The sequence below is a fragment of the Phoca vitulina genome, unplaced genomic scaffold (assembly GCF_004348235.1).
Source record: "Phoca vitulina isolate PV1807 unplaced genomic scaffold, GSC_HSeal_1.0 scaffold13, whole genome shotgun sequence".
NCBI classification, from domain to species: domain Eukaryota; kingdom Metazoa; phylum Chordata; class Mammalia; order Carnivora; family Phocidae; genus Phoca; species Phoca vitulina.
The window spans coordinates 38,818,487-38,845,715 of NW_022589716.1; the positions used below are offsets into that span (position 1 = coordinate 38,818,487).

General features: G+C 52.0%; 1 protein-coding gene across 1 annotated transcript; it reads right to left on the reverse strand.

The window, feature by feature from the left end:
• Positions 1–520: 520 nt before the first annotated feature.
• SSUH2 (ssu-2 homolog) lies at positions 521–25,916 on the reverse strand. The gene is made up of 12 exons (XM_032412088.1): positions 25,875–25,916; positions 16,167–16,265; positions 15,694–15,775; positions 14,079–14,208; positions 12,801–12,861; positions 11,625–11,749; positions 10,540–10,602; positions 8,772–8,857; positions 7,334–7,426; positions 6,800–6,905; positions 4,921–5,028; positions 521–667 (listed from the first exon to the last, which is right to left on the reverse strand). Exons 1-12 carry the CDS (start codon positions 25,900–25,902, stop codon positions 521–523), a joined length of 1,128 nt encoding a protein of 375 aa, XP_032267979.1. The 5' UTR covers positions 25,903–25,916.
• Between the last annotated feature and the right edge of the window lie 1,313 nt (positions 25,917–27,229).

The window sequence follows — 27,229 nt, forward strand, 5'->3', positions numbered from 1 at the left end:
GACATCACAGAGCAGAGATAAACCACCTCCACTGTGTCTGCATCTGAATTCCTAGCCCACAGAATAGGGAGTAAATTTTGTTCTCAATGCCTAAGAGCACTGTGTGGTGCACATTAAGAGGCAGCCGGTTTGTAGGACAGCTCTAAACATCTGAGCAACACTCGGCTTAGCAAATGGCTCATGCTAGCAGCGGCACGGAGGAACAGAGACAGGCCAAGGGAGAGGCAAAATCTAACCACAAGCTCCATCGGGGCAGGACGTTAGCTTGGAGACCAGAGGGATGGCCCCAGCCGCTTAAATTATTTGTTCCAAAAAAATGTGTGTAGCTGAATTCTCGTAGGTTAAACACATGATGGATCCCACCAGAGGAACTCTGGAAAGACCTGTGGCTTGACAGATGATAAGCTGAATTGTCTAGAAGGACACACCGAGGTTTGTATAGGATTGTCCAATGTAGCCAATGACGAGCGAACTCAGGGACGTCATTTGTCCTCCTGGCTCTGGAGGTGGCTGGGCCACGTCAGATGATGGTACAGCCACAGCAGTACCGCTCGGGGTAATCGACCGCATACACTCTGTGGTCTGTGCCATAGATGTAGTAGACGTAAGTCTGTCCTTGGTACCAGTAATGCACTTCTGTGAGGGGGATCAGCTCAATGGTCTGGCGCTGGGGAAACAATGGGCCAAGAAAAACTTCAGTGTTCTATTCAAGTCACTTGCCTGCTCAAGAACCTTCAGTAGCTCCCTACTTCCTAGGAGATGAAGTTCACGCTCTGGAGTGGGCATTATGGCTCCCATGTGGCTTTCTAGGTGTGTCTCCTACTACTCCCCTTCACACACACTAAGCTCTGGTCCAAACGGACTTCTCAGCATTAGCCACCATCTGATGATATGTTTCACAAAGTGGGGGCACAGTCATCCCCAGGGGCGTCCCAGGATGTATGGTAAGCTACCAGCCAAATGGGACATCTTTCAGAAGCATTACTTTTTAGATGGGGAGGAAGGGCAGAGAAAGGTGGAAGATAAAGCCATTTTAAGCATTTCTATATTAATACAGCCATGGAGATATTAGGGAGTCGATTATACAATTTGAATTAAATTTTAAGGTAAAACAATGACACCAAAGAAATTTCAAAATCTGGTGGTCCGCTTCAGGCTTTTTTTTCTCAGGACTCTCCCTCCCTCACCATGGTCTTGCATTGACCTTCCTTTGAGAGAGGTCTTTCTCAAACCCTCCCTCTCTTTTAGAAATGGAGAAACTGAGGCCCATAGGCTCATGGAATTTCAGGTTTGGAAGACCATCCAGGTCAAGCCCCGTGTGTTTAATGCTCAAATCTCCTCCCAGCACCACCCTGTACCTAAGAGCCTGGGGCAGTCACTGCCCCCAGCAGAGGGATCCTAAAGCCCCTCATGCTCCGGCCCCTTCTCTGAGCAGTTATTCTACAACCTTCCCAAACTGTGGGACCCTGAATGGAACATGGCAGACCACCTTGGGAGGAGAACACTAGCGTCCTAGTGAAACACGCGCCTCCATCAGCTTCGGGTGCTGCTGTGTTAGGGAGAGCTACGTATAGCTGACGTAGGAAAGTTACTCGCCATCGCTGAAGCTAAGCTTCCTTGGGCACGTCCCGTGGTCCAGGCTTTGCATCAAAACCCCAAAGTTCTTCTGCACAAGATGCTTCTTTGTCCCAGACTCACATCTAGGGGGTCCCCAAGCCCAGAGGGAGGTGGTGTGGACAGCCCAGGATTAGACCCTCTGAGGGTCTAACTTCAGGAAGTTCCATTCCTTGGGAACAGTTCCAAGTCCTCTCTCGGTAGGTGATAGTCCAGAGGCCACCGGGGAAAGGGAAACAGGCCAGGCAGGGGATTTTGGGAAACAGGCTCCCCACTGCACGGGAGGGGCAGCCGAAGGGCAGTGTGACATTGTGGCAGGAAGAGGGTACTCAGAGTCAAGAAGTGCCTCTTCCATGAAGGTCCCTGCATGATCTTGCACTTGCTTGTTCTAGGAAGTGGGGATAAAAGCTTCTATGCCACAGAGTTGCTGAGATCACCAAATGAGATCCGGGGACTTCCCGTATGCCAGAAAGTGGTGTCTAAGTGATAATTTTGGAAATCAAAGGCAGAAGACCCCTCTTTGATATTTTGTTATGGAAGACACAAAATGGGCACCAAGAGACAAGAAAAGGTGGGAGCCCACATCACTGCTCTGAGTGCCTGGGCAGCAGGATCCTTTCCGACCTTTTCTGCCAGGATCAAAAGGGACAACAATACCACCCCCTCCGGCCTCCATTTGCTTCTGATTCAAAAGGCTACAGATTGATTAGGACATCAGCTGCCATCAAGTGGCTGCCTTGTAATCAGCCACGGATCTGTTGGCACACCTTGGCACCCCCCAGGACGAGCCGTTTCCAGGTCTGAGAGCAATGGGGGTTGGGGGGGGGGGGCACGGTGTCATGACAGGTGTATGCTCAGGCTCACTCCACTCGCTAACTTCTCAATCCTGAACAAAGTATCAGCATGCATCTCTGTCTACAAATGCAGGACCAGAAAGATTCATAGAAGAGCCCTTTTCTCCCATGGCACTCTCTTTTAACAAAATCCGCCCACCTGCCCCCGGTTTTACCCTTCCCTGCTTCGGGACTGGTTCACAGGGGGCTTGTGTTGCCCAAGACAGGACTGTCCTGTAGGGGAGAGCCCCCGAAGATCCAGGCCTGTCACAGACACACTGTGTGGTCTCAGGCAGCTCACTTCCCCTATTCAGCCTCAGTTGCCCCAGCTGCCAAATCAAGGGCTCAAAATCAGATGGTCAGTCTCAGAAGTAAAAGAATCCCAGAATAACTGCGAGTGCCTGCAAGCTGCTAAAATCAGGCCCTTATCTTCTTCCCATTCCCGGAGTCAATACCCCAATGTTGGGGGCTCTTTGTGTGACCCACACCATTAATACTAGTGAGGCGAGAGCAAAGTCCCACAGGGGTGATGCTCTGGGGGCTTCTGTGGACACTGTTCTTGCCTCACATTCCTGCACATCTGCTTCTTCTCTGCTACTCACAGCCCATCGTTCTTCTGCAGGGTCCTGTCCTTGAGATACAGAACCCCCCTCGCACACAGGGAGCACAACCAAACAACACGAGGCCAGCTTCCTCAGCCCCAGGCACACCGTTGCTGAGGTGTAACTGGTGCTCAGAGCTCCTGTGGGATGGGGCAGCGAGCCGACCCTCATCACACTGCGCCCTTCTGTGACCCCTGCCCCTCCGGCTCTGCCCCCCCCACCTCCTTGACAGGTTTCTCCTGGGAGCCCTTTCTTCATAAATGTCCTGCACACAAGCTCTCGTCTCGAAGCTGCTTCTGCAGGCCCCACCCTAAGGCAACGTCCAACCCAGCTTATTCTACAGACGAGGACACTGAGGCCCTAAAAAGGAAGAGCGTGGCTTGGAGCCACAAGCGGGTGCCAACCTGGGACGGGAACTGTCCCTGCGGTGTGTCTGGCCCCAGATCCCCCTCAGCGGAGACCCCAGTAAACCTGCACTGGCTCTCAAGGAACGGTGTATCTTGAACGCAGCGAGTAGCAACATTTGGCTTGGAGCTAGGAAGTGGGTTCTGCTCCTGGGCTCTTCCACTAAGCAGCTGTGTGATTTTAGGTAAATTACTTCCACTCCCCGAGCTTCCTCTGATTTACTGGAAACGTCATGGGTTGGGGCTAGGCAGGGGTAGCCGACAACAGCCCACAGGCCAGAGCCAACCCGTCAGCCCATGTAGTATTCCTAGCGTTTTCAAATTTTTGTTCTCAATATTGAAAAATTGGAAGGTTCCATATAAAAATCTGGGGTCTCAGAAGGTCTGAAATCGCTGCCCTTTTGCCTACACAAAGATGAGTGGTGGCCCACCCCTTTGGATAAGGCGGCTCTCCCACCCATGTTACTACCCAGCAGTGGCAGGCCTTTGAGTTTGCAGTACCCCAAATCCGTGATTTCTGAGGCCCATTGCCGCTCCAAGATGGTCATCATTACTTTTTAATAAGTGCATCCTTCTCTCTCCTGCAGACAGGGGAGACGTGCAGAGAGAGAAGGGGAAATACTTATTGCAAAGGGACCAGAGGGAAAAGGGACATTTTGAGCACCAGGTTCCAGGCATTTAAAGTACTGCATCTCTACCAAAACCCGAGGTGGTGCAAACACTGGTGAGAAATCGGACTTCAGGGAGAAGGAAGTAGCTGGCCCAGGACCACACTGAGACACAGGAAAACCAGGAATTAAGCCTAGTCTATAAGACTCAGGAGCTCCGGCGCTGGCCATTCCCTGGCCAAACCCCCAGCTCCCCCAGCCCCCAGCCACCTGCTGCCATGACCACTCAAAGCCGCAACGGGCACCACCGCCACCTAGTGGCCATCCCGACACAGCACCAAAGCAACCCTTAGGCCCGAAGCCGTCCCTGCCCACGACAGAAAGTGCTCCTGAGGGGCAGGACTCCGGGTTCCAGACTTGCCTACGACCCCGAGTCTTGAACTTTCCCTCTCCCTCTCTGACGATTCTAACACATGGGGTTAGAGTCAAAATCACGCTGAGCCACAGTCCTGCTTGAAACCCGACAATAAATAGCTTCCCATTGCTCTCAGGATAAGAATCCTAATCTCTATGTCCAGTGGTCCCGCCTGCCCCTGAGGCCCCACACTGCTCTGCTCTCTGCCCTCTGGACACATGGGCCTCTGGTCAGTCTCTAGTACTCCCCCCTGACCCCCCTTCCTAAGCCAGGGCTCCTTTCCTCCACCATTCCCCTAGCTGGCGCCTTCCCTCCCTTCTCTGGAAGGGGCCCTCCAGCAAAGGGAACAGCCCATTCCTTCATGTGACCAGAGGGCCAGCACCCTCCGAGCCCTAGTCCGGCCCCAGAAGCCTCCCAACAGCCCCCAGTCCCCACCCCACTCACCTGCTGCAGGACTCGGGCCCGGGAGGCCAGGGCAGCGCTGTGCTCGGCAATGCCCCTCTGGGAGGCCAGAGAGATCTCCCGCAGCGGGAAATCCACAATGGGGTACACCTGCAGGAGAGATGCAGCCCGCCTCGCTGGCCTGAGGCTGTCAGCACCTGGAGCCTTGCAGCTCTGATTCACAGGGGTGGAAAACGAGCCCAGACAGGGGAGGGCCCGAGGCCACCCAGTGAGTGGTTGGGGATTGTTTAACCTCCAGGGGCCTTTGATTACGCACCAAGAAAGGGGGGCTGTGGACCGAGCACTCCTTCACCTGCAGCCCACTCTCTCACCCTGCACCCCTCTGCTGCTCTCTGACTCGGGCGGGGGGTGGGCCTTCCTGAGGGGCGATGCCCCAGCTGAGCCAGACTGACTGGGGCAAAGAAAGGAGGCTGAGGATTATTATTCCGACATAAAAAAGCAGGAAACCTTGCCAGTTTCGACAACATGGATGGGCACTGAGGCCGTTATGCTAAAGCAGATAAATCAGAGAAAGACAAATACTGTATGATCTCACTTACATGTGGGATCTAAAAAACAAACTCATAGATTCAGAAACAGATTGCTGGTTGTGGGGTATGAAATGGGAGAAGGGGGTAAAAAGGTACAAATGTAGTTATAAAATAAGTAAGTCCTAGGGATGTGATTGATGTACAACGTGGTAACTGCAGTTAATAGTACTGTGTTGTATATTTGAAAGCTGCTCAGAGTCTAGATCCTAAAAGTTCTCATCATAAGAAAATAAAAATTGTAAGTGTGTGGCGAGGGACGTTAACTAGACATTGTGGTGATCATTTCACAACACATACAAATATTGAATCACTGTGCTGTACACCTGAAAATAATGTATGTGATTATGCCTCAATTTTTAAAAATACATACTATAAAGTGAAAGAAAGCCAATCTGAAAAGGCTACTTACTGTAAAAAAAAAAAAAGAAAGAAAGAAAGAAAGAGAGAGGGAGAAAAAAAAAAGGAGGCTGAGCACCTGACCCTCTTAAAGAAAACAGGCCCTCTCAGACGTCCAACGCTTCTTGGCCAAGTTCCCTGCCAAGGCCTACAGCAGAGGTTGGCAAATCTCTTCTATAAAGGGCCACACAGTAACTATCTTAGGCTCTGTAGGCCACAGGGTCCCTGTCTCAACTACTTGACTCTGCCCTTGCGGCAGGAAAACAGCCACAGACAATATGTAAACAAACAGGCATGGCTGTGTTCCAATAAAACTTTATTTACAAAAGCAGGCCAAGGGCCAAGGACCACTGGCATGTCTCATGTCTTAGCTCCTTGCTCTGCACAACTCACATCCCTCCTGTCCCACTGCCCTCTGCTGTTCCTCAAGGCCTCCCTCTGCAGCTCCCTCTGCTGGACACCTTGGCTCCAGAGCCCACAGGGTCCACTCCCCCACGGCACTATTCAGGTCTTTGCCTGGTGTCACTTCCCAGCCCCCAGCTGAACCCACACCCATTCCTGTCTCTTTCCCCTGCTTGCACGTTTTCCGTGACCCTTACCACCATCTGACATTGGGGTGAAATATTATTACCTTCTCCCTCACCAGACTATGAGATCTATGAGTGCAAAGGTTTTGTTTTACGGTATCCCCAGGGCCTACAATAGTGCCTAGTATGAGAGGAGGGTCTCAAGGTTCATGTCAGGGTGTGGAAGGAGGAAGGGAGGGGTCGAGCATGTGGAATTCGAGAGAGAACTGGCCGCCCCGGGTCCCAGCAGGTTCTCCCCTGCTCAGCAGCACTGTTCCCGCCCAGCCTGTCTTTCCATGAGAAGCAGCCCTCACAGGAGTGAGGGGAGAACCGAGGTTCCCTTGTGATGGTCTTGGAAGCCCTCCTTACCATGGTGCTTTCATCCTTAAAGAGGCTTTCTCCTTTGGCTTTAGCAAGGAGCTCCCCAGGGCAATTCAGTCGGTGCTCAGACACGAACTCAAACAGGCTGTTTTTCCTGGAAGTGGAGAGGATGAGGAACGGAGTACACGGTGTGTGGGGTGAAGAACACAGGCTGGAGGGCTTGCATTCCTACCGCTGGGACCTCGGGCAAGCTCCTTAGCATCCTCATCTGTACCATGGGAAACCGGTAAAGTACTGACAGCTCTGTTCTATTACCTCATTCGGTCCTCACCTGTGAAGTGCTTCGTACGGTGCCCCACAGGAGAACCCCGTAATGCCTGGGGGCCTCCCCTAACACCTGACACAGGGATTTCAGACCCAGGGGCCTCTCCCCTTCCCAAGGCACCTGAAGCCCTTTTCTTCCGGCACAGGTCCCTGCACTGTGAAAGCCCCAGCCAAGTGGAGTTTCTCCGCAGGAACCAGTCCAGGCCACGTCCCCCGGCCACCCCCACTGGGCCACAGCGTTGAGACACTGCCACATACCACACGATGACCAGCTGGATGAAGTGCAACAGTTTCTTCTCTCCCTTGCAGGTGGCACAGGTCTTGTTGCCCCTCCCTGAGCAGGTGCTGCACCTGAGAGGGGCACATGGTCAGCACCACGTGGGTAGTCGGGGGGGCCTGGCAGCTCCTCGAGGGCTCACCCCAAATCCTTCCTCGTAGAGGTGGACTAAGGTGAGCCTCAATTGCTTCCACCTGCCCACCATCTAGACCTCCTGCTTCTGGTGGCAATGCCCCAGTTTCCCTTTGGAGACCACCCTTTTCCCACCCTGACCACATGGATTGTGGGCTTGCCCCCACCCCTTCTATGACCAGCTTGGGACCTGGGCTTCGCCCATCAGCTTATTCCATCTGTCCGGCCACAGGGGCTGGCACAAAGATGAGTACATGACCCTGGTAAGTGCAATGAAATCTGCCCTCAAAATTTTTGTGAAGCTATCAGCAAAGGCATATGCTTTTTGACTGAGGCTACTAAGCTTGGAGCTGTTGTTGTCCCCTCTGTCACCACAAGAGACAGCTTGCCTGAGAATGAAGCCAACACAAAGGAAAGCAGGGTGAGGGATGGAGACAGAGTCCTGGTGACATTGTTTAAGCACCTGGATCCAGCTGAACCTGAAGCCATCCCAGAAATATAATCCTGGACTTTTCTGTTACAAGGGCAGAATTTTTTTTGTTAAGCTCATTTGAAATAGGATTCTTTCACTTGTAAACAAAAGAAACCTGAGCTTCTTTCCAAATCAAAGACCTTCTTTACCAACCACAGGTGGCAGGTCTGCCAAAGCTTTGCTCTCTGGCTTCTTTGAAGGATGGCCTGGGCCTCAATGAACCAAAAGTATCATTAACCAACACAACTCTGAATAGTCTCACTCCTCATGGTTTCCTGTTTCCCTTTAAAGATTTATAAATACATTAAGGACATGATTTACAAAATGCAATGACCCAGTATTTGCAAAGCCCTGGGAACAGAGATGGAACTTTGTCGATTTAGTCAGTCAACCAACCTTCCTTGACTCCTCCACTCAAGCCCTGCAATGAGTTATAAATAAGGGTTTGCCTAGGTCCTGATCCTCAGAGAGTTACAGATCTCACCTACAGATCTGGTTTTCTGTGTTCATTTCCTCACCATGTGAGCAGGAAGAAGTCTCCCCTCCTTCCTCCCTTCCTCTCCACAGTGCCTCATTCCTTACATCTGACCCATAGATGGCTGGATGAGTTCTAGTCTCATCTCAAAATAGCAAGCCTGGAGGAAAGCTCACCCATTCTACAAATATTTACTGAGCACCTGCTAGGCACAGCGTTCTGGGGCACAAGAGTGACAAGACAGGGCACCTGACCGCCCTCCAGAAGGGCAGATGATGAAAAGCAAGAAAGCTGGTAAGTGAGAGCCCTTCACCTCGGTGCTGGGGAGACCCGCTCGTACCTCCGCCGGCCAGACCCCGAGCACATCTGACACCTGCGGGACTGCTTGGCTTTGCGCTTGGCTCCACTGCAGGATGGGCACCTCACCTGTGGACACAGCAGAGCCTCAGCCCCCGCTGGCCTCCCAGGGAAGAGGGGCAAAGGGCATCCTGAGACCTGCTTCAAATCCCAACGTGGTGACCTTGAACAAGCCACTTCCTCTCCCTGGGCCTCCGCTCCCGCAGCTGGAAGGTGGGAGGGGTGAATGTTGTGGACCTTTGGGCCCCTCCAGCTGTAGCCTTCAAAGATGCTACATCCTCGCCTCTGTGTTTCTCCTGAGACACCATCCTCCCCTGCTCCTCTTGGGTCCCCACCACCCCTGAGACTGCACCCTGACCAAATGGCCATGGCCAGAGGGACTGGGAAGAGGGACAGGCTGGCTGAGTTGGGGATGGGGAGCTCGGTCTTGGAAAGGCCCCAAGGCTACGCTCCCACAGTTGGCTCAGAGTGGACTGCGGAGACACTCCAGGAAAAGCCTAAGGGAGGAGGGTGGGGAGGAAGGAGAGCAGGGGTGGAGGGAGGAACACAAAAGACCACAGGAAGGGGCTCCAAGAAGGCCCGAAGGAGGCATATGGCAGGAGTGAAGGCAGAGGTGACAGAAGGGCCCCACAGGTGGCACATGAGTAGGCGGAGGAACATACACAGCAGGGGGAAGGTGGGCATCCAAAGTGTGGCAGGGCAGGTGGGCAGAGAGAAGGATGGAGGAAGGCGTGGCCTAGAGTGGCAAGTGGTCAATGTGTGTCTAAAAGATCAGAGCGAAGGGGGAGAGCGGAGGACATGTGAGGAGCGTGGGCTTCCTCCTGGGAGGTCAGCAGCCCTGAAGGGTTCTGAAGAGGAGGCTGATGGCTCCAGAGCCTGGCTGTGCACTTAGGGACCTGTACTAGGTTGAACAGTGTCTCCCCCGTCCCCAACCACCACCACCATTTACATCCACCAGAGAACCTCAGAATGTGCCTTTATTTGGAAAGAGTCTTGGCAGGTGTCATTAGTTAAGATGAGGTCATGCTGGACTAGGGTGGGCCCTCACAAGGACGCCTGAGGAGACCCAGGACACACGTGCAGAAGGCCACATGACAACAGAGGCAGAGGATGGAGTGGTGCAGCAAGGACTGGGGACTGCCAGAAGCTAGCAGTGTGGCTCAGGGCCTCCAGAAAGAACCAACCCTGCTCACACCTTGATTTTGGACTTCCAGCCTCCAGAAATGTGAGAGAATAAATATCACTTCTTTTAAGCCCCCCAGTTTGTGGTAATTTATTACAGAAGCCCTAGGGCACTAACTCAAGGCCCCCATCTATTCTGGCCCTCGAAGCCCCCTGAACTTCACCTTCTCAGACTCATCACCGAATACTACATGTGCTGGTCACCTGTCGGTCTTCCCCAAGGACAGAACGTCCCCGGTGGGAAGGCCCCCAGGTCTGAGTCCTCTTACAGGGGCCCAGCACTGAGCGGGTACTCAGTCTCAACAAATGTTTGCAGACAGATGAGAAACAGAGAGAAGAATTAAAATCATGAACCATAAACCATCAAAGTGAACAAAGGCCAGTAGCGAATGCCCAATCCAATTTTCCCATTTTACAGGTGAGCAAACGGAGGCCCAGAAAGGGAAGATGACTTGCCTCAGGTCACACTGTTAGTGGAGGAGCCCCGGGCCCCCAGCCCAGCCCTCCGTCCCTGCAGGGCCCCTCCTCCCCCAAGATCATTAACTCACCAGCAGCCACCCAGGACTCACCATGCCGGCCCCATGGCAGCCGCTGCATTTGTAATGCCCACGCCCACGACATTTGTGGCATCCCTGGAAGTGAAAAGCTCTCCTTGGCTCCAGTTTCCCAAGCACCAACGCCTCCTGATTTCACCAGCCCCACATCCACCCCATGGCGTCCCCAGTCCCAGGCCCAGCATGGGAAGACGGCCATTCTCATTTGCCTAGGATTCCACAGGGCCTTGAATGCCAAACCAAGGAGATCATATTACCATCTCTTCGGGGCCCCAGCCCAGTCTGTTCTCCAAGCTCCATGTCCTAACTCACGCTCCCAGGCTAAACCACAAAGGCCGGTGTCCTTGGCCCACTGAATAGCTAAGAGGTCTTTGGGAATAGAAGTCATAAAAAAAATGCACAGCATTTCTGTGAAAGGCAAAGAGTTAGCTATTGGAATCTAATCCCTGAATCAAAATAGCCTTTCCACTCTTGAGAAAAGAACGGAACCCGCTCTGGACCTCTCAAAGTCCTCGTTATCATATGATGCTACAAAAACTCAGAGGGGAAAGTTACATGCTTGAATCAAGTTCTAAAGTGAAAATGAGAACATAATAGGAAATATCTCATCTGTGCTTTTGTAATACATTAGGTTAGCCTCGCCTCGTGTCATGATTATACTTCCATAAAATGGGACAGGAGTCAAATTCTGTCCCTTTACTGACTTTGCTGAAAATCCAAATAATGTTTGAGCTTTATTTTATATCTGTTTCATTCATCACTTCAGCTGTTTACTGTCAGGCAAAAATAAAAAACAAAAAATAAATTAAAAACACTCAGATGGTCTAGGAATGTGAACACTCACTGTTTAAAGCTGGTGACAGTTTGGTAAATAGAATGATCCTTTCGCTATGTGACTACTCCCTAATTTGCATGGAATTTTGTATGGGTCTATATTCCACACTCTGGGTTTCCTTAGAGTTCGCCTTGCTGATAGCCAAGGAATGAACCACCGGTCTGCATTCTGGGTTTCCTTTCTAAAAAGATAAAGTTTGAGGAAATATACAGTGCCTGGGAAAGCAGCTCAGAGAGAAGGGCAAAGATGCCAACAATCACGTTACCTTGACCAGTGACGAGTGAGGGACTTGAAACTTCCTCATGTCTTCCTGAAACATCGGGGGGACCTGGACCTTGATGTCCCAAAGCCTGGGGGAGGTCCCTCTTTGTGGCCCATCCACTGACTGGTCTGATACAGAAAGGGATCGTTGTAAGGCCAGTGAACAGCTGCAAGGACAAGCTTTCATTTATTTACCAAATAGTATGGAGCTTTCACTTGACGCCAGGCATTAGGCAAGATCCTGGGCTACGGGACAGGTAGACAAGGAGCCCCTCAGAGTCCATGGTTAAGCACCCAAGTGTTGGGAGTTGAACAGACCTGGTTTGACTCCTGATTCTTCCACTTCCTAGCTATGTAACTCCAGGCAAGTTACTCTACCTCTCCAACCTTCAACTCTCTTCTCTCCCAAATGAGATAAATTTAGGGTACCCACCAGATAGGATGGTAGTGAAAATTAAATAGAAGGCATAGAAATGCTGAGCACCAGGCTGGCCCCTGAGAGGGATCAATAACAAGAACTACCATCACTATCGTGACCGTCCCCACCTCCTTCTTTCTCCTCCCCCCTCCTCCGTTCAAGGAGATAGGACAGGGGCAACCACCATACGAGGTCATAGGATATGCAGAGAGCTTTGGACCAGAGCTGCATAAAGGCTCTGAAAACTCAGAAGACTGGCTCCTTCTATTGGGGAAAGTGTCAGCAGGTGAAGAAATCCTGAAAGGCTTCATGAAAGAGGTGACACAGGAGCTGAGTCTTGAAGGATGAACCAGAGTGGTCATCAGAGAAAGAAGGGCATAGGGCTCCCCAGGGAGAACCCTCAGCCTCCAAGCAGGGTTCAGCAGCAGGTGGGATGGCACAGTGAACAGGGTCCTAGGGCCTCCGGGAGGCACTGGAGTTGGCCTCAAAGGCAGGCGGATGCCCAAGCACACACGCTGCCTTTGTCTGTGACCAAAGGCAAACACTAGACTTTCTGCAAACCACTTCCCAGACAGGAAGGATTTGCTGAGATCAGCGCTGGAAAGTCCAAGATGAAAGCTCACCCTCTCTTTTTCCAGGGGATGGGGAAACTGAGGCTGCCAGCAGAAGCGCATCTTATCCAGGGTTAGTGGCTAAGACGTGTCCTGCTATTTTCCACCAGCCCCTATCAGATTTGCTCCCAATTAAACTGATTTCACTTACTAGTAAAGGGTTGAAATGTCCATTCGCTTATTCTGGATTCGGTAAAAGTCTCTAGTCGATACTACAGAGGGAAAAAAGCCCAGCATGTTCACACTCATGCCCTTTAGGAAGACAACATTATACAAAACGAAGAAGCTTCCCACCTGCTGAGCCTCAGAGGGGAAATCGAAAGGCCCCACTCCCAGACCACAGGCTGCTGAGAAGAAGCTGGCAATGACGATTTCTGCTCCAGATACCCCCAGACGTCTGCGGGGAGATCAGTCAGCCCCAGGAAATCTCTCCTGACAGGCTCACAACCGGGGTGGTTTCAGCCCTCCATTTCTTTATACCCAGAATGTTCTACAAGGCAAGCTGCAGAGCAGCAAAACTGCCCTTTGATAGACGGAGACCGATGGAGTCTGCTTCTCCAAACGTCCTCTTCGGAGGAATTTTTCTGCCTGATGTCAAGAGCCTCCTTGAGCTCATCCACAAAAATCACAAAACAGGAAGGGGTCTTGGACACCAGCTGCTCCTCCTTTGACTCTGGAGGAGACAGAGCTCAGAGAGGCTGGCTGACTTGCCCAAGTTCACACAGCTACACTAGGCGCTTCTTCCGCCAGCCTCCTGTCCTAAGCGCTCCCTGCGAGGCTTGTGTGGCTTTGGTGGGACCGTACGCTCACCTGTGCCAGTGACACTGGAAAGTGTGGACTCCAAACCCATCCCATGGCCCAGTCAACGCAGAAGGTGACACAAGTACCTGTTGTGGCCTCAGTACCAGGATCTCCCTGGAGCTTCAGGCCCAAGGGTAACGAATTAATGATTCCTTGGCACAGATGTGACTTGGGGGATCGAGGGGGCCAGATGGAGCTTTCTCGGCCCACCCCTGCTGGAAGCAGGTTAGTCATGTGTTTAAGGACGTGGACTTTGGGCCAGCAAACCCCAGTTAGAGTCCTAGCTCTGTCACTCCCAGCTGTACGTTTGGGGCAAGTAACTCCACCTCTCTAAACTTCCAGTTCCTCGCCCTTGAACAGGTGACCGTCATATCTACCGTGTAGGGTGGCCACCGAGGACTTCATATGACGTATATGTGATGTGCTTCCCACGACGCCCAGCACGTTTGAGCTTTTCAGCGGACCACAGACCAGAGAAGCGGCACAAAGGGCTTCAGGGTCACCCCTCTTCATACGCGCCACCCCCCCAAGACTCCTTTCTCCCGTTTGCCATCACACAAGCCACCCCCCACCCAGGACCTAATGCCTGAGGCGCCCCAGGGTGCCCGCCAGGCCCAGGCCCCCTTACCCTGCAGAGGGTCTGCTGCTTGAGCTTCTGGATGACGAGGTCACCGGCGGCTGCGCGGCCATAGCAGCATTTGGAGCTCACAAAGCTGAGGAGGGCTTCCCGAGCCACTTCCTCTGTCACCATGGGGACTCTGCTGGGGACAGAGCACAGAAGCAGGGTCTCTGGAAAGGGCCTCCAGGCTCCACCGGGCCAGCCAGCCCGCTCTTAACCGAGGCCGGCAGAAAGGGAAGGGCCTGGCCGCGGCCCACCGTGGTGGGAAAGCACTCAGGGCTCCATCTGGGGCGGGCGTCTCTGGCACAGGGAGCTGTGTGAACAGACGCCCGCAGCGGGAACACAGTTCTTTCTAGAGGACAGTAAAACTTCTTTAGCTAAAGCGCAGGGCTCACAAGAAAGGCTGAGAGAATCTCAGAACTCAAACACACACACACACACACTTAAACATGAATTAGGCCATTTTACAGATGAGGAAAACTGAGGTCTGCAGAAGATGTCACACAGCTAGAAGGAGGCAAAGTTAGGCTAGACCCCGTGCCTGCCCTTGGAGACCTTGATCTCAGCCAGAGGAGCTGTGAGCAGGGTTCACGGGAAGACCCCGGCCGGGAGCTAACTGACTGAGGTGCCCACAGAGAGCACCGTGAGCCTGCTGGGCCGCAGCGGCTGTGGCTGTGAGGGGCGCACAACCAATGGCCACCTCCTTGGCGCTCTCTTTGGAGGCCTCCCCGTCCTCCTAGAAAAGCCTGCCCTGAGGCCCAGCTGCCGTGTGCCCTCCTAGCCAAGCCCTCCCCTGCCAACACCTACCGGAAGCAGGAGTCCTCTCCTCCTTCCCCTCCCTCCCATCTCCATTTACTTCTCCACAGCAGCCTGACTCCGCACAGTAGGACAGGGATGTCTCCAGCACCCCGGGCCTGGGGCACCAGGGGGCCTGCGTGCATGCAGGAGGTGTGGGGCCTAGAATGGCCCAGAGGGCTCCACAGAGGAAGCGGGGTCTGCCCTAGGCACGGAAGGTGGGCGGCCAGGGAGGAGAAGGGGAGGCGCTCCAGGCTGCAGTGGGGCCAGGAGCACCCAGGAGACTCCTTGGAGGCAGGACAGAGCCACCCAGCCAAGAGGCGGGACCCAGAAAGCGGGGCTCCACCTTCTCTCTGCACAAAGCTGGCGCTCTGCCCAGAGTTCTGGGCCCAGGGGTCAACAGACTTCTTCGGTGAAGGGCTAGAGAGTGAATATTTTCGGTTTCAAGGGCTGTGCAGTCTCTGCCTCACTCACCCCCTTCTGCTGGTGTAGTACAAAAACAGTCACAGACAGTAAGCAAACAAGTGAGCGTGGCTCTCTGTTCTGATAAAACTTGATTTACAAAAATAGGCAGTGGGTTGGATTAGACCCGGGGGCTACAGTTTATAACCCCTGGTCCACACTCTGGTTCTCAACCCCAGTTTGGTAGCCAAACAGCCTGGGGAGCTTGGTAAAATACACATTCCTGGCCTCTGTCCCTGGAGAATCTGATCCAGCAGGTCTGGGATCCTGAGGCCCTGGCAGTTGAGATCCATGGACCCTAAAATCCCCAAGGAAGACTCTTGCGGGGGGGGCAAGGGCGACATCCTATGTGATGGCACCAGCTCACCTGTGTTCCATGAATGAGGACCAGCACCTTTGTTCCAGGGGTCTCCCGGGAGCCTCCAAAGGTGGGAAGAATATCTGCTGTCCTGGGGGAGAGGGGAGGGGGCAGGGGCTCAACAGCCTAGCCCAAAGGCACAGGTGTTTGTGGGGCAAAAGAAGGAAAGACTGGCTGAAGGTGAGGCTGAATGAGACAAAGGGAAAGAGTCCCACATGCTAATGCAGCTAATGCAAGAAGAATGGTTCTCAAACCAGCATGATTCCAGTCTTAAACAGACAGGGATATGGTCATGGAATGTTCGTGGACACAGGGCTGATGCCCCATGTCCTCCCGTTCCCCCCCAATGGTGACAAGAGGCTTCCCAGGGCGCCCCAGAGGAGAGGCAAGCCATCCCAGCCCTGGCCTGGTCCAGAGACGTCTCCCCCAACCAGCATGAGCCCCAGGAAGAGGCTGCAGGAATCAAGACCTCACAGACTTACCACCTCCTTGAAGAAGCCAGTCACAGCTGGTCAGTCTCTCCAGGAGCTCAGCTGGGGGCGCCAGAGGACTCTCCGCCTCGAAGCTAAGGTCCACCACACCTGTGGGAGGAAGGCAGGCCTGAGCCTCCGGGGGGTGGCGAGGAGAGAGGGAGGGGCGGTTCACCAGAAGCTGCCAAGTGAGGCTGGGTGCGTTATTTTTTTTTTTATTTTATTATGTTATGTTAGTCACCATACAACCTGTCATGGTGGTTGGCACAGAGTAGGTACCCAGCAAGTAGGAGTTGCCGTTCCGAATGTTTTTCTCACCAGGATTATTCGTGCCGCTCCTATCACACCCCACCCATCCCTGCCTGCCCTGCAGATGGGTGCCCGAGTGAGACTGGCTTAAACTGTGAGCCTTTTCAATAACGCACCCAGCCTCCATACAATAACGCACCCAGCCTCCATACAATAACGCACCCAGCCTCCATACAATAACGCACCCAGCCTCCATACAATGCATTATTGAAAAGGCTCACAGTTTAAGCCAGTCTCACTCGGGCACCCATCTGCAGGGCAGGCAGGGATGGGTGGGGTGTGATAGGAGCGGCACGAATAATCCTGGTGAGAAAAACATTCGGAACGGCAACTCCTGCTTGCTGGGTACCTACTCTGTGCCAACCACCATGACAGATGCTTTAGAAACAGGATCGTACCCCAGGACCCCAGGGGACAGTGACTGAATTAGAGAGGCTTACGCGCTTCTCATCAAGAGATGCATCTGTGTCTCCTCGTCTTGGACGCGGGCAGGCTTGAGACTGCTTCAAGCAAGGGAACGCTGTGGACAGAAGCCATGAAGAGACCACAGCTTCTACTTCTTGCCCTCTTGAGCCCTGAGCCGCTGTGTAAGACATCAGGCTGCCTTACCGGGGAGACCACATGGACCACATGGAGACCCGAAGACCACATGGAGAGAAGCCCAGCCGAGCGCAGCCTTCCCGCCACTCCACCATCCTGCCGAGCCAGCAAGCACATGAGCAAAGCCGTCGGGCTCCGCCAGGCCAGGCCAGCTGCCCGCTGAGTACCCCTGAGTGACCCTGTTACGGACTGCGGGTCCATGGCCCCCCACATTCATATGCCGAAGCCCTGACCCCCCTCATGGAATGGGATTCCGTGTTGGGGCCTTTGGGAGGTGATCAGGTTTAGATGAGGTCATGCACAGAGCCCCCGTGGTGGGATTAGTGCCCTGGCAGGAAAAGAAAGAGACTCGAGCCCTTTCTCTCTCTGCCCTGTGAGCTTCTGGTGAGAAGGCAGCAGGCGGCAAGCCAGAAGCAGCCTCTCACCAGCCCCGGGTCTACCGGTGCCTGGAGCTTGGGATTCCCAGCTTCCAGAACTGAGAAAGAAATGTTTGCTTCTAGTAGCCAGGAAGCCTATGGTGTTTTGTCGTAGCAACCCACACTGACTAAGACAGACCCTAATGGATTATACAGGGAGCAGAAGAATCAGCTGAGTCCTGCCCAAATTCCAGACGCACAAAACCATGAACTATAATAAAATGGGGGCTGTCTTAAGGTACTGAGGTGCGCAGTGGTTTTTTTTATGCAGCTTCCCATAATAGGCAGTCTTGGCTCTGGGACTCCCCACAAACCTGAGCAAGACTTTCTTGGAGCCACACCGCAGTCTGAGGCGCCTTGCTTCCCACTCTCCTCTCACAGGTGTACCCCCCTGCGGTGTGGTCCTGCAGGCGGTCTCGGCCCACACCTGCTCCCGCTGCCCTTTGCCTTTCGCATGTGTTTCTGAGGGACCTCTGACACATCTAATGACACCAGTGGGTGTCTGCTTCTCAGATGGCCCAAACTGACACTTGTCGCCCCATTCTCCTAATGGGGGGATGGTGCTCAGAAAAGCTGTGGCTCACCCAAGATCATGAGGCCCGTGAGTGATGGAGCTGGGTTCAAACCAAGACTCACTGTTCTCCAAAGCCCATGTTCTTCCCAAGTATTTTTCATGAGGCAGCCCGGCAGAAGAATCACTCACTACACACCTGCTGTTCAAACCTCATCTTCTACACCTGAAACTCATGTAACACTGCATGTTAATTATACTTCAATTTTTTAGATTTAAGTTTAAGTTTATAAAAACCCTCAACTTGATCTGCCAGGCTATGAAAGAGATACCCATAGCCCTGAGTCTCCAAGGAAGGAAAGCATAAAAATAAGAATTGGCTCCCAGAAACGCTGGACAACTCATAAAGCATCTCCCCACACCTGCTGCTACACCCCACCCTCCCACCTGGAGATACGGGAGGCAGGACTTCTAACTCCGCTCCACATGAGGCGTCTGAGGCTCAGAGAGGTTACTCCAGTAGTCCTAGGGTGCACAGCAGTGAAGTCAGAGCAGGCTAGAGGCTCCTTGTTCCAGTTCCAGCACACTGGGCCACCCCGTAAACCCATTCCCTGCAGCCCCCGAGCTGGGGGACAAGAACTCCTCAGTTCTGTCTTTCCAGTGCCCAGTATGATTACAGGAAGTTGACTTTAAAGGGTAAGCTGATAAATGGTCAGTGGAAAGTAATTCTCTCTGCATGAAGTCACTGAACACACTCTGGTCAACAGCTGATCCATCTCAGCCCCTAGATCCCTCCTTTTTTTTTTTTCCTCAGCTCTTTAAAGCCTAGCACTCTTTCCCTCTACAAAAATAAAAATAATATGCCCTGTCCTTTCAAGTTTAATAAAAACAGAGGCCAAAAGAAGCAGCAGATCCTATTCTAAGTTGGAGCAGCTGGGGCTATCTGGAAGTGGGAGGGCAGATGGGGAGGAATGCTGAAACCCACAGCCATGCACAGTGCGGGGGGTGGTCATTAAGACAAATGAACCATCTCATTCTTCCACTCCCCCCAACTTAGAAATGTCTCAGTCCTCTGACAATAAGGAATGCATAGGCATCTCTACGGTTTCTCCTTGCAGGAAATTTACAAAGGAAGCTGAAATAGATGAATGTGTATAGATGTAGAGAGTGCTTTCCTTAGCAGGAAAGCTTATCTTTGTAAACAAACGACTCTGTGCAGAAACAGGTGAGAGACCTGGGGTAGAGATGGGTGTGATGCAAAGGGACGTCAACCCAAAGCTTCACACTGGTGCCTGCTGAAGTGTACTGAAGTCCCCAAGATGATAACTCATCGGGAATTATCATTCATATCTTGGTTCTGAACATTGTTTGCTCCTGATAAGTGGATTAGCATTTTCAGCTATTTTAGCCACCAGGGATCGGCAAAACTTTTCTGCAAATAGACAAGTAGTAAATACTGTCGATTTTGCGGGCCATACGGTCTGTTTCAATTACTCAGCTCAGCTGAAAGCGGCCATAGATAATGCACAACTACGTAAGCATGGCTTTGTGCTAATAAAACTTGACAAAAACAGGCCGTGGGTCAGACTTGGCCCTTGAGCCTTATTTTGCCCACGCTGCCCTAGACACTCATGGGTAGATTTGAGGGAGGGTCAGAAAGAGGGAAGCTGGAATTTGAACCTTTCTGGGACCAGGGCCCGTGCATGTCATTGCAATTCCCGTGAGCCCGGTTATCAGCGTTAAGGATAAAGGTCAGGGTTGGACCGTAGCCAAGGCTGTCTGTCCGGAGTCAGAATTCCTGAGGCACGGTGGTTAGGAACCTGGGCTCGGATATGTCTGAGTCATGGACTGCATGATACTGTGCCAGCCACACATCCTTGCAGAACTCAAGCCCCTGCCCCTGGGGCTGTGAAACAGAACAGATGATATTAGCGCCCATCTAATAAGACAATGTGCACACAGCTCATAGCCCAGAGCCTGGCATTCAAGAAACGCTCAGTCAATGCCTTGGACCTGAGGAGGGAGGGTCTTCCTCTTTCTTTGTGCTCCTTTAAGCCAGAGGGGAAAATGTCAAGCATAGAAAGAAAGGCAAGACCTGCACAGCCCTCTCCCCGGGGATGGCCCCCGCCCAGCCCGAGGTCTTGGGTCTGCTGGGGCATCCAGACTCTGCGCTGCTAGAAGACAGAGAAATGCCATACAGCTGCGACGTCTGGCTGGAAACCAAACAAAGAGGCAGGAAGAGGGGAAGAATAAGAGGTGGGAAACTCAGAGCTCCATCCATCAACCAGGAGCCACCCTGACCTCGCAGGGCAGTCGTAATTCGTCAGAACTAAATTAATCTCACCATTATGTTATGTACAAAAAGAAAGGGCTCCAGGCTGACCTACAGGCAGATGCGTCATTTCCTGTGCAGATCTCAGCGGGTACAACAGGAACGTGGACGTCACGGGTCATTGTGTGACGCCCAGCATGGGGCACTCCAAAGGGGGCCCCCCCAGCCGCATCACTGTTTCCACAGGGTCGGGGCTGAGTTGCAGCTGGGCCACCCCACCCTAAGACATGCATTGTGTCCCGTGGCTCACAAAGGGATGGTGCGGGTGTGATCTTTTTCTGCATTTAACGACAACCACTGTTTTCTGTTTTCCCGGCTTTGTGGAAGCACGAGACTCAGAGGTGGGATCTGGGGCAACGAGCTCACAGGTTCACAGCAGAGCCAGAAAGGGTACTTACGACCCAGATCCTAACTCTAAGCCAATGACCTTTCCACTTCGCTGAACGCCCAATCGCTCCATGCAAATGGCATCAAGTGGTTGCTGAGAAAGCTATGCAAAGCGTCTCTAAGGTAGTGCTCACCAGCCACCAGCAATTTTTCTTTTGTGTAGAAAGGAATTTTTCTTGTGGAGCAAGGTATAATTAATGGATAACCTCTTTAACTTCCTCTTTTTAAAATGCCATTCCCTTTATTTCTGAGGATAAAAGGAGTCCACATCTTCTGCCTCTGATTCCAGGACTAATCATCTTAAAAACACTAAAATCGGTCCACCTCTCTGTTCAGATGGCGCCCCACTGCCATCTTGCTTTTGTTTGTTTCCTACCTTGTCTCCTCCAACAGGTGTGAGGGTCCCTTTCAGACAGAGAACCCCCCCTTCCTGCATACAGTCAGTGCACTTAAATACACTGTGGTTTGAACGGCACTGAAGATGGTACAGGAGAGACTCAGGTGGTCTAATCCACACACACATGAAACAGACTGGGGTTGGCCAGGAGCAAAGAGGCGAGGCAAGTGGGGAATTGTTGAATGGGGTTAGAGATGAAAGGATTCTGGAGATAGATGGTGGTGATAGTTGCACAATAATGGGAATGTACTTAATATCGCCGAACAGCACAGGTAAAAAGGGTTAAGATGGCAAATTTCGTGTTATGTGTATTTTACCATAATTTAAAGTAATAAAAACAGGAGAATCAGGTGATCACAAGAGAAAGAAGAGTCTTGCTTGCCAAGAAGAACAAATAATTGGCTACGTTATGTAAGAGTCTTCATAGCAAGACCAGAAAGGCTGACCAGGCCATCCCATCTCTTAAACACCGCAGTGGCTCACTACAGCCTAAAGCTTTTTTTTTTTTTTGAGAGAGAGAGAGTGAGAGAGAGAGAGCACAAGTAGGGGGAATCGGCAGAAGGAGAGGGAGAAGCAGACTCCCCACTGAGCAGGGAGCCCGACGCGGGACTTGATCCCAGGACCCCAGGGTCATGACCTGAGCCGAAGGCAGACACCCAATCGACTGAGCCACCCAGGCGCCCACCACAGCCCACAGCTAACAACTAAGCTCCGGCCCTTAGCAGAGAAGGCCCTGTATTAACTGGCCCTATATTACCTGTGGAGTCTCCTCCCTTGCTGGGGTTAAAAAACCTCCCCACGTTGCCCAGAACAGGTGAGAGAAGGGAAAACAGTCCCTGTGGCCGGGGAGGGGTGGGGACAAAGAACAGAGCAGAAAGGGGGGAGGAGAGAGAAAAGCCTCCTTGGGGCTTGAGAGGAGAGAGACGTGTGGGAGCTTTCAGGTGGGAGCCAACGAGAACATATTTGGGAGAGCAAACCCAAGGCCCGCCGTGGGAGGGAGATCAGCATCAAGAGAAACGGGGAGAAGGCCGGGGCGAAGTTGTCCTTGGAGTTCTTCAGGCCCCTCTGGCATGCCAAGAGACAGCCTGGCAAATGTTACAACAAATGTCCAATTCGTTGGGATGTGTAAGTCTTGCTTTGTAGAAAGCGTCACCATGCCAAGACAGGGTCACGGGGCAGGGAAGGCAAAGGGGGTGTAAGGGCTGGCTTGTCACTTCGGGACACTGATGTTGGCCTTCACCCTGACACGTGTACTGTGCCATTTCTCCCAGGCCTTGTTCGGGCTGTTCCTGCCCAGGACACACCCCCTCCACTCCCTCAGCCTGACTCAGCCCAGGCCTGACGTCCTACAAAGCCTGCCTGGGGGTGCTCTCCCCTCCCTGTGCCCCTCCGTACTCTGTTGTCACTTTTGCCAAACAGCTTTCTACGAATTGTTTAGAAAAAGTCCAGCTGGGGGTCTGCCTCCCCCACGAGGCTTTGAACACCTGAAAAGTAGATCAGTGCATTCATCCTTATTCCCCCATCCATGAGCACAGCTCCAAATAGCTAGCCTACTGTGTAGTCTAGGGGGAGAGTCACTTTATTTTTTAGGGCCCTGGTCTTCTTTCCCTACAACAGGGCTCGGGGAATACAGTCAGTGGGAGGAGCTCTTGGGAAAACAGAGAGAAAGGGACACTCTATCTTTCCATTAAGAGTTGCCCCATGAGGTCAGGGCCAAACTGGCAGGGAGGGCCTGCACTCCTGGTGGCCGTACCTCCCTCCTAAGGGATGTGCGAGATACACTAAAGCCCCACGGTCAGTCACCAAGGCCCTTGGAAGCTGGGCCCCTACCATGAAGTCCAGCATCTTTCCCACCAAGTTACCCTGGATAGCTTCATCCAGTCTCTGGTCTCCAACTCAGAGCTGGGCATGAAAGAGTGTCTTTGGGTGACAGACCAGGGTACCAAGGGAAGAGTCCCATCCCTCAGCACTGGGTCACTGATGGTGACAGTGGTGTGGCTTCAGATCATTTCTCCCCGTCCCCAGCTATCAGCACCCAAGAGTAAGGAGTTGCCATCTAGGTCCTATTGTCCAGAATCACAGCAGCCCCCTCCTCCAATTATGGGGTGGGGCTCGTCTGACTTGAAGAGGCTCTTGCACACCATTTCTGGGAGGGGATTCAGTCTGTAATAAAATAAGTTGTATTACAAGGAATATGATTTTTAGAATAAGGGAGGGGATTTTTCTTCTTCGTCTCTGGGCTAGGATATCTCCCTCTAAGAGAAGAGTGATTGAAACCACATTACATCTGGGCCTATTGGAAAAACAAGACCTGGTCATGCTAGAAAAGAAAAAACTCTGAAGGCTTCTTATTTAAAACAGGGAACAGACCTGTTCTGAGTAGCCTGGGGGCAGGGGGATGGGGGGGTTGTAGAATCCAGACCAAAGAGTAGAAGTGCCAGGGAAAGAGAGATCACCTAAATGTAGGAAAGAATTCCTGACCGCTTCAGCTATGGAAGGCGGACCGGCCCATCACCGGAAGCGTCTCGGCCAATGGCGGGAGGTGTTGCCATGAGCCGAATGCTGTCAGAGCTAAGGCTGAGTTAAGAGACCTTCATGCTGACTTCCACGTGGACGCCACATCCCAGAATGTCTCTGTCCATGCCCACTTTCTGTCCCACAGTGTGTCATTGGAAGAAGATATTCTCTCTCTAAAGCTGCCCACATTCCAGACTCAAAAACTGAGGGGACGACATTTTCGTGACTGGGGAGGGTAACTCAACTGGGACAAAGTCCCTCGCCTAAGGAGGGACGTTTCAATTATCTAAGTCCCATAGCAGGCTCCCTTTCCGAAACCTGGACAAATACTGACCTAGTTTCAGAGTTCATCAGCATTGTTTCTAAAAACTTTTCTGAACAATCTCATGCCTTGCAGTAGACCCTATGGTTTGATTATATTGGAAACTAGCATGTAGGGTGACACTATGACAGAATCAGAGTCTTTAGAATTTTAAGGGAACTAAAGAATTAACCTTACTCTCACCTGGCTTACCAAAAGGCATGATGCCAAAACAGAAACACTGCAGGTGATAATATTTTTCATTAATAGCAGTTTAATTTTAAAGCTCTGGGAGACAGAATCTGATAATTTTCTAGAGTCAACATTTATTCCATGCTTACTCGACTCTGAGTGATGCTGTAGGCACTTCGCATCCAATTAATCTTTCACCACTTCTTCCACATGACATGATCTATGTTTTTATTGTGAGAAATGTAGCCCAGAGAGGTTAAGCGACTTGAGCAAAGTCACCCAACAATTAGGAGGCAGAGCTTGGATCTGAATCCAGATCCAACTTAGCCCATTGTTACTAAGAAAGTCCTACTGTAAACTGCAAGACTGATAATGAGCAGTGTTTCAAAGAGGAAAAATTGCTTTTGATTATTAGTAGAACCTTATAAAATTATGACTACACAATTTCCAATATATCAGAGATCAGATTAGGTCCAGCTCAAATACATGATAAAATATCTCTGTACAGTCTCCCACTTCAATGTGAAAAAGGATTCCAACAAAATTTTAAATGCGTTGCTTAGATTTACATGGGCTTATTTCATATCCCACTTCAGCTCTGAAACTGAAAGACAATAGAGCTGGACCTGCACAGGACCTTCAAAGTCCCCAAGTTCGGGAACCATGAAAATGTACTAGCGTCACAAGCTTCTCTGGGATTCAAATGAAAGCTGAGGACCACCCCCCACCCCCTAGAAAACTACATTCATACAACATTTTGCCCTCACCTTCGTGGTCTTCAAATTAGGGAATCCTGACCCATCTCCTTTTATAGATGGAGAAACTGAGGCTCAGAGAGGTTAAGTGACCTGCCCAAGATCACACAGCCAATTCATAGCAGAGCCAGGACCCGAACCCCAGCCTCCCAATCCCCAATCTGATACTCTTCCACACACTGTCCCTTCCAAATTCAGGATCAGACATTTTTTTTTAAACATGGCACATTTCTTCCTAAAATGCCATTTCTGGGGCACCTGGTGGGCTCAGTCGTTAAGTGTCTGCCTTTGGCTCAGGTCATGATCCCAGGGTTCTGGGATCGAGCCCCACATCGGGCTCTCTGCTCAGCGGGAAGCCTGCTTCTCCCTCTCCCACTCCCCCGGCTTGTGTTCCCTCTCTCGCTGTCTCTCTCTCTCTGTCAAATAAATAAATAAATAAAATCTTTAAAATAAATAAATAAAATGCCATTTCTGTCTTCATCTCTTTAAATAGTCCTTAGATTCCATTGTATTTCTGTCCCAGGAATGACAGCATTGGGGTCACCAGGACTGTGTTTCTCGAGCAATAATGAACACGTCCCTCTTTGCAAGAGGAAGATCACCAGTAAAGACCTTCCAGGAATGTCTTTCAAATTAACCTCACCTCAGAACTGAGCCCAAGTGTGGTATTCAGGCTCACATGTGGCTGGGGCGAGAGGGGGTTGGGGAACGGTCAGCCAGAGAAAGGAAGATTGAAGGATACAAGACTGGGACGGGGTTACCATGGTCAGGGAGGAAAGTTCTCGTCTTGGTTGTTACCATCCTCCTGCACTGCCCAGAGGCACATGCTGGAAGAACAGCCAGCAGGCTGCAAATGGGCTTTCCACACGAAAGGAAGGAAGGAAGGAAGGATGCTCTCAGCAACACAGACCCAGAACCCAAGACAGCACAGAGGCCAGAGGGAAGATTTCGGCCAGTGCTGGCCACAGAAGTGAGCTCCCCGGGTCCCCCCGGCTGTACTTACTGTCGTTGTCACTCAGATCCCTGTCCATGGTGCAGACGTCCAGCCCAGGAGGTGTTTGACTTCCCTGTGGGCTCCGGCCACTGGCATCTGAGGGACCACCCTCGGCCCCTCCCAGAACGCCAGGCCCATTGTTACCCGATTTGAATACAACCGAGGGAAACATCTCGGGGAGGCCGTGTCCGTCAGAGCTGCTGCTCTGGACCCAATCTACGGGGGTCCTTGGAGCTCCTATTCATAAGAACTTCTACTCATCGGGCTCTGACGGGGTGCTTCTAGTCACCTGTGTCCTCGTACAACCCTGTGGTTTTATGGGCCCTTTCAGGGTGCCCATTTTTCGGAGCCGGGACTCAAACCCTCATTGATCTGACTCTCAAGTCGGAGCTCCTGAGCACTGTGCTCACTTGCTCATCTGTCGGAAGCAGGCTTCTAAGTGCTGTGGGGACAGAGGGAGGGGATACAGAGAAATGTAATAACACAGAGATTACCTCCCCTGGGGGAGAGATGATATGGGTGGGGTCTCTGAAGTCTTAAGCGTCAACCTCCTCCTCCTCACTGGGGAAGCAATGAGGCTGGGATGAGGGGATGCTCCAAGGCCATGCAGCACGTGGTGGGCAGAGCCAGATCCCACCCCGGGCTGCGTGGTCCCTGCTCCCACCACGCCAGCCCAGCCCCCTGCGAAGCAGCTGTGGGTTTCTCAAAGCCTCTTCCTGAACCTTTTGCATTGGAGTTCGAAACTCCTTCAACCCGATGCTTGGAGGATCACTCCTCTCTTCTGGATGAGTCTGAACAATGAACACCTGGACCTGGGTCTCCTGGTGGTGGGAGCAGACAGCTGTGAACTGGAGCCACCTGCCCTGCATCCCTGGCAATGACCCTCCCATCTCTGGCCAGGGCAGCCTTCCACCATAGGGCGAAGCAAGTACCCCATGCCCGGGCTTCCCCAGCCAGCACTGGCCATGGGGCTGTCCCATGACATCCCTCAGTGAAGACTGGCTATTGCACTCACCCAGGGAAGTACCTGGAAGTGACTGGCCTGTCTTGGATGGATGGCCACGACACACACACAGATGGTCTCAAGGGCCCCTTTCATCTCTCTGTACTGCTTTCACCCTCATCATTCACTGCCCACCCTCAACAGGATACTAGTAGCAATAATAAAAATAAAAAAGCAGTACCAATAATTTGGCAAACACTTCTTAAATACAGGCAAATGACTCAATGCCTACAAATAGGTTTTTATGGTCGGTAGGAGCACTGAATTTCTTAAATTTGAGAGTTTTGTAAGTTTCATTACTGCACGTTCATGGGAAAGACCCAGATCCTGAGGAATAAATATGGTCTTTTTTTTTAGTGGA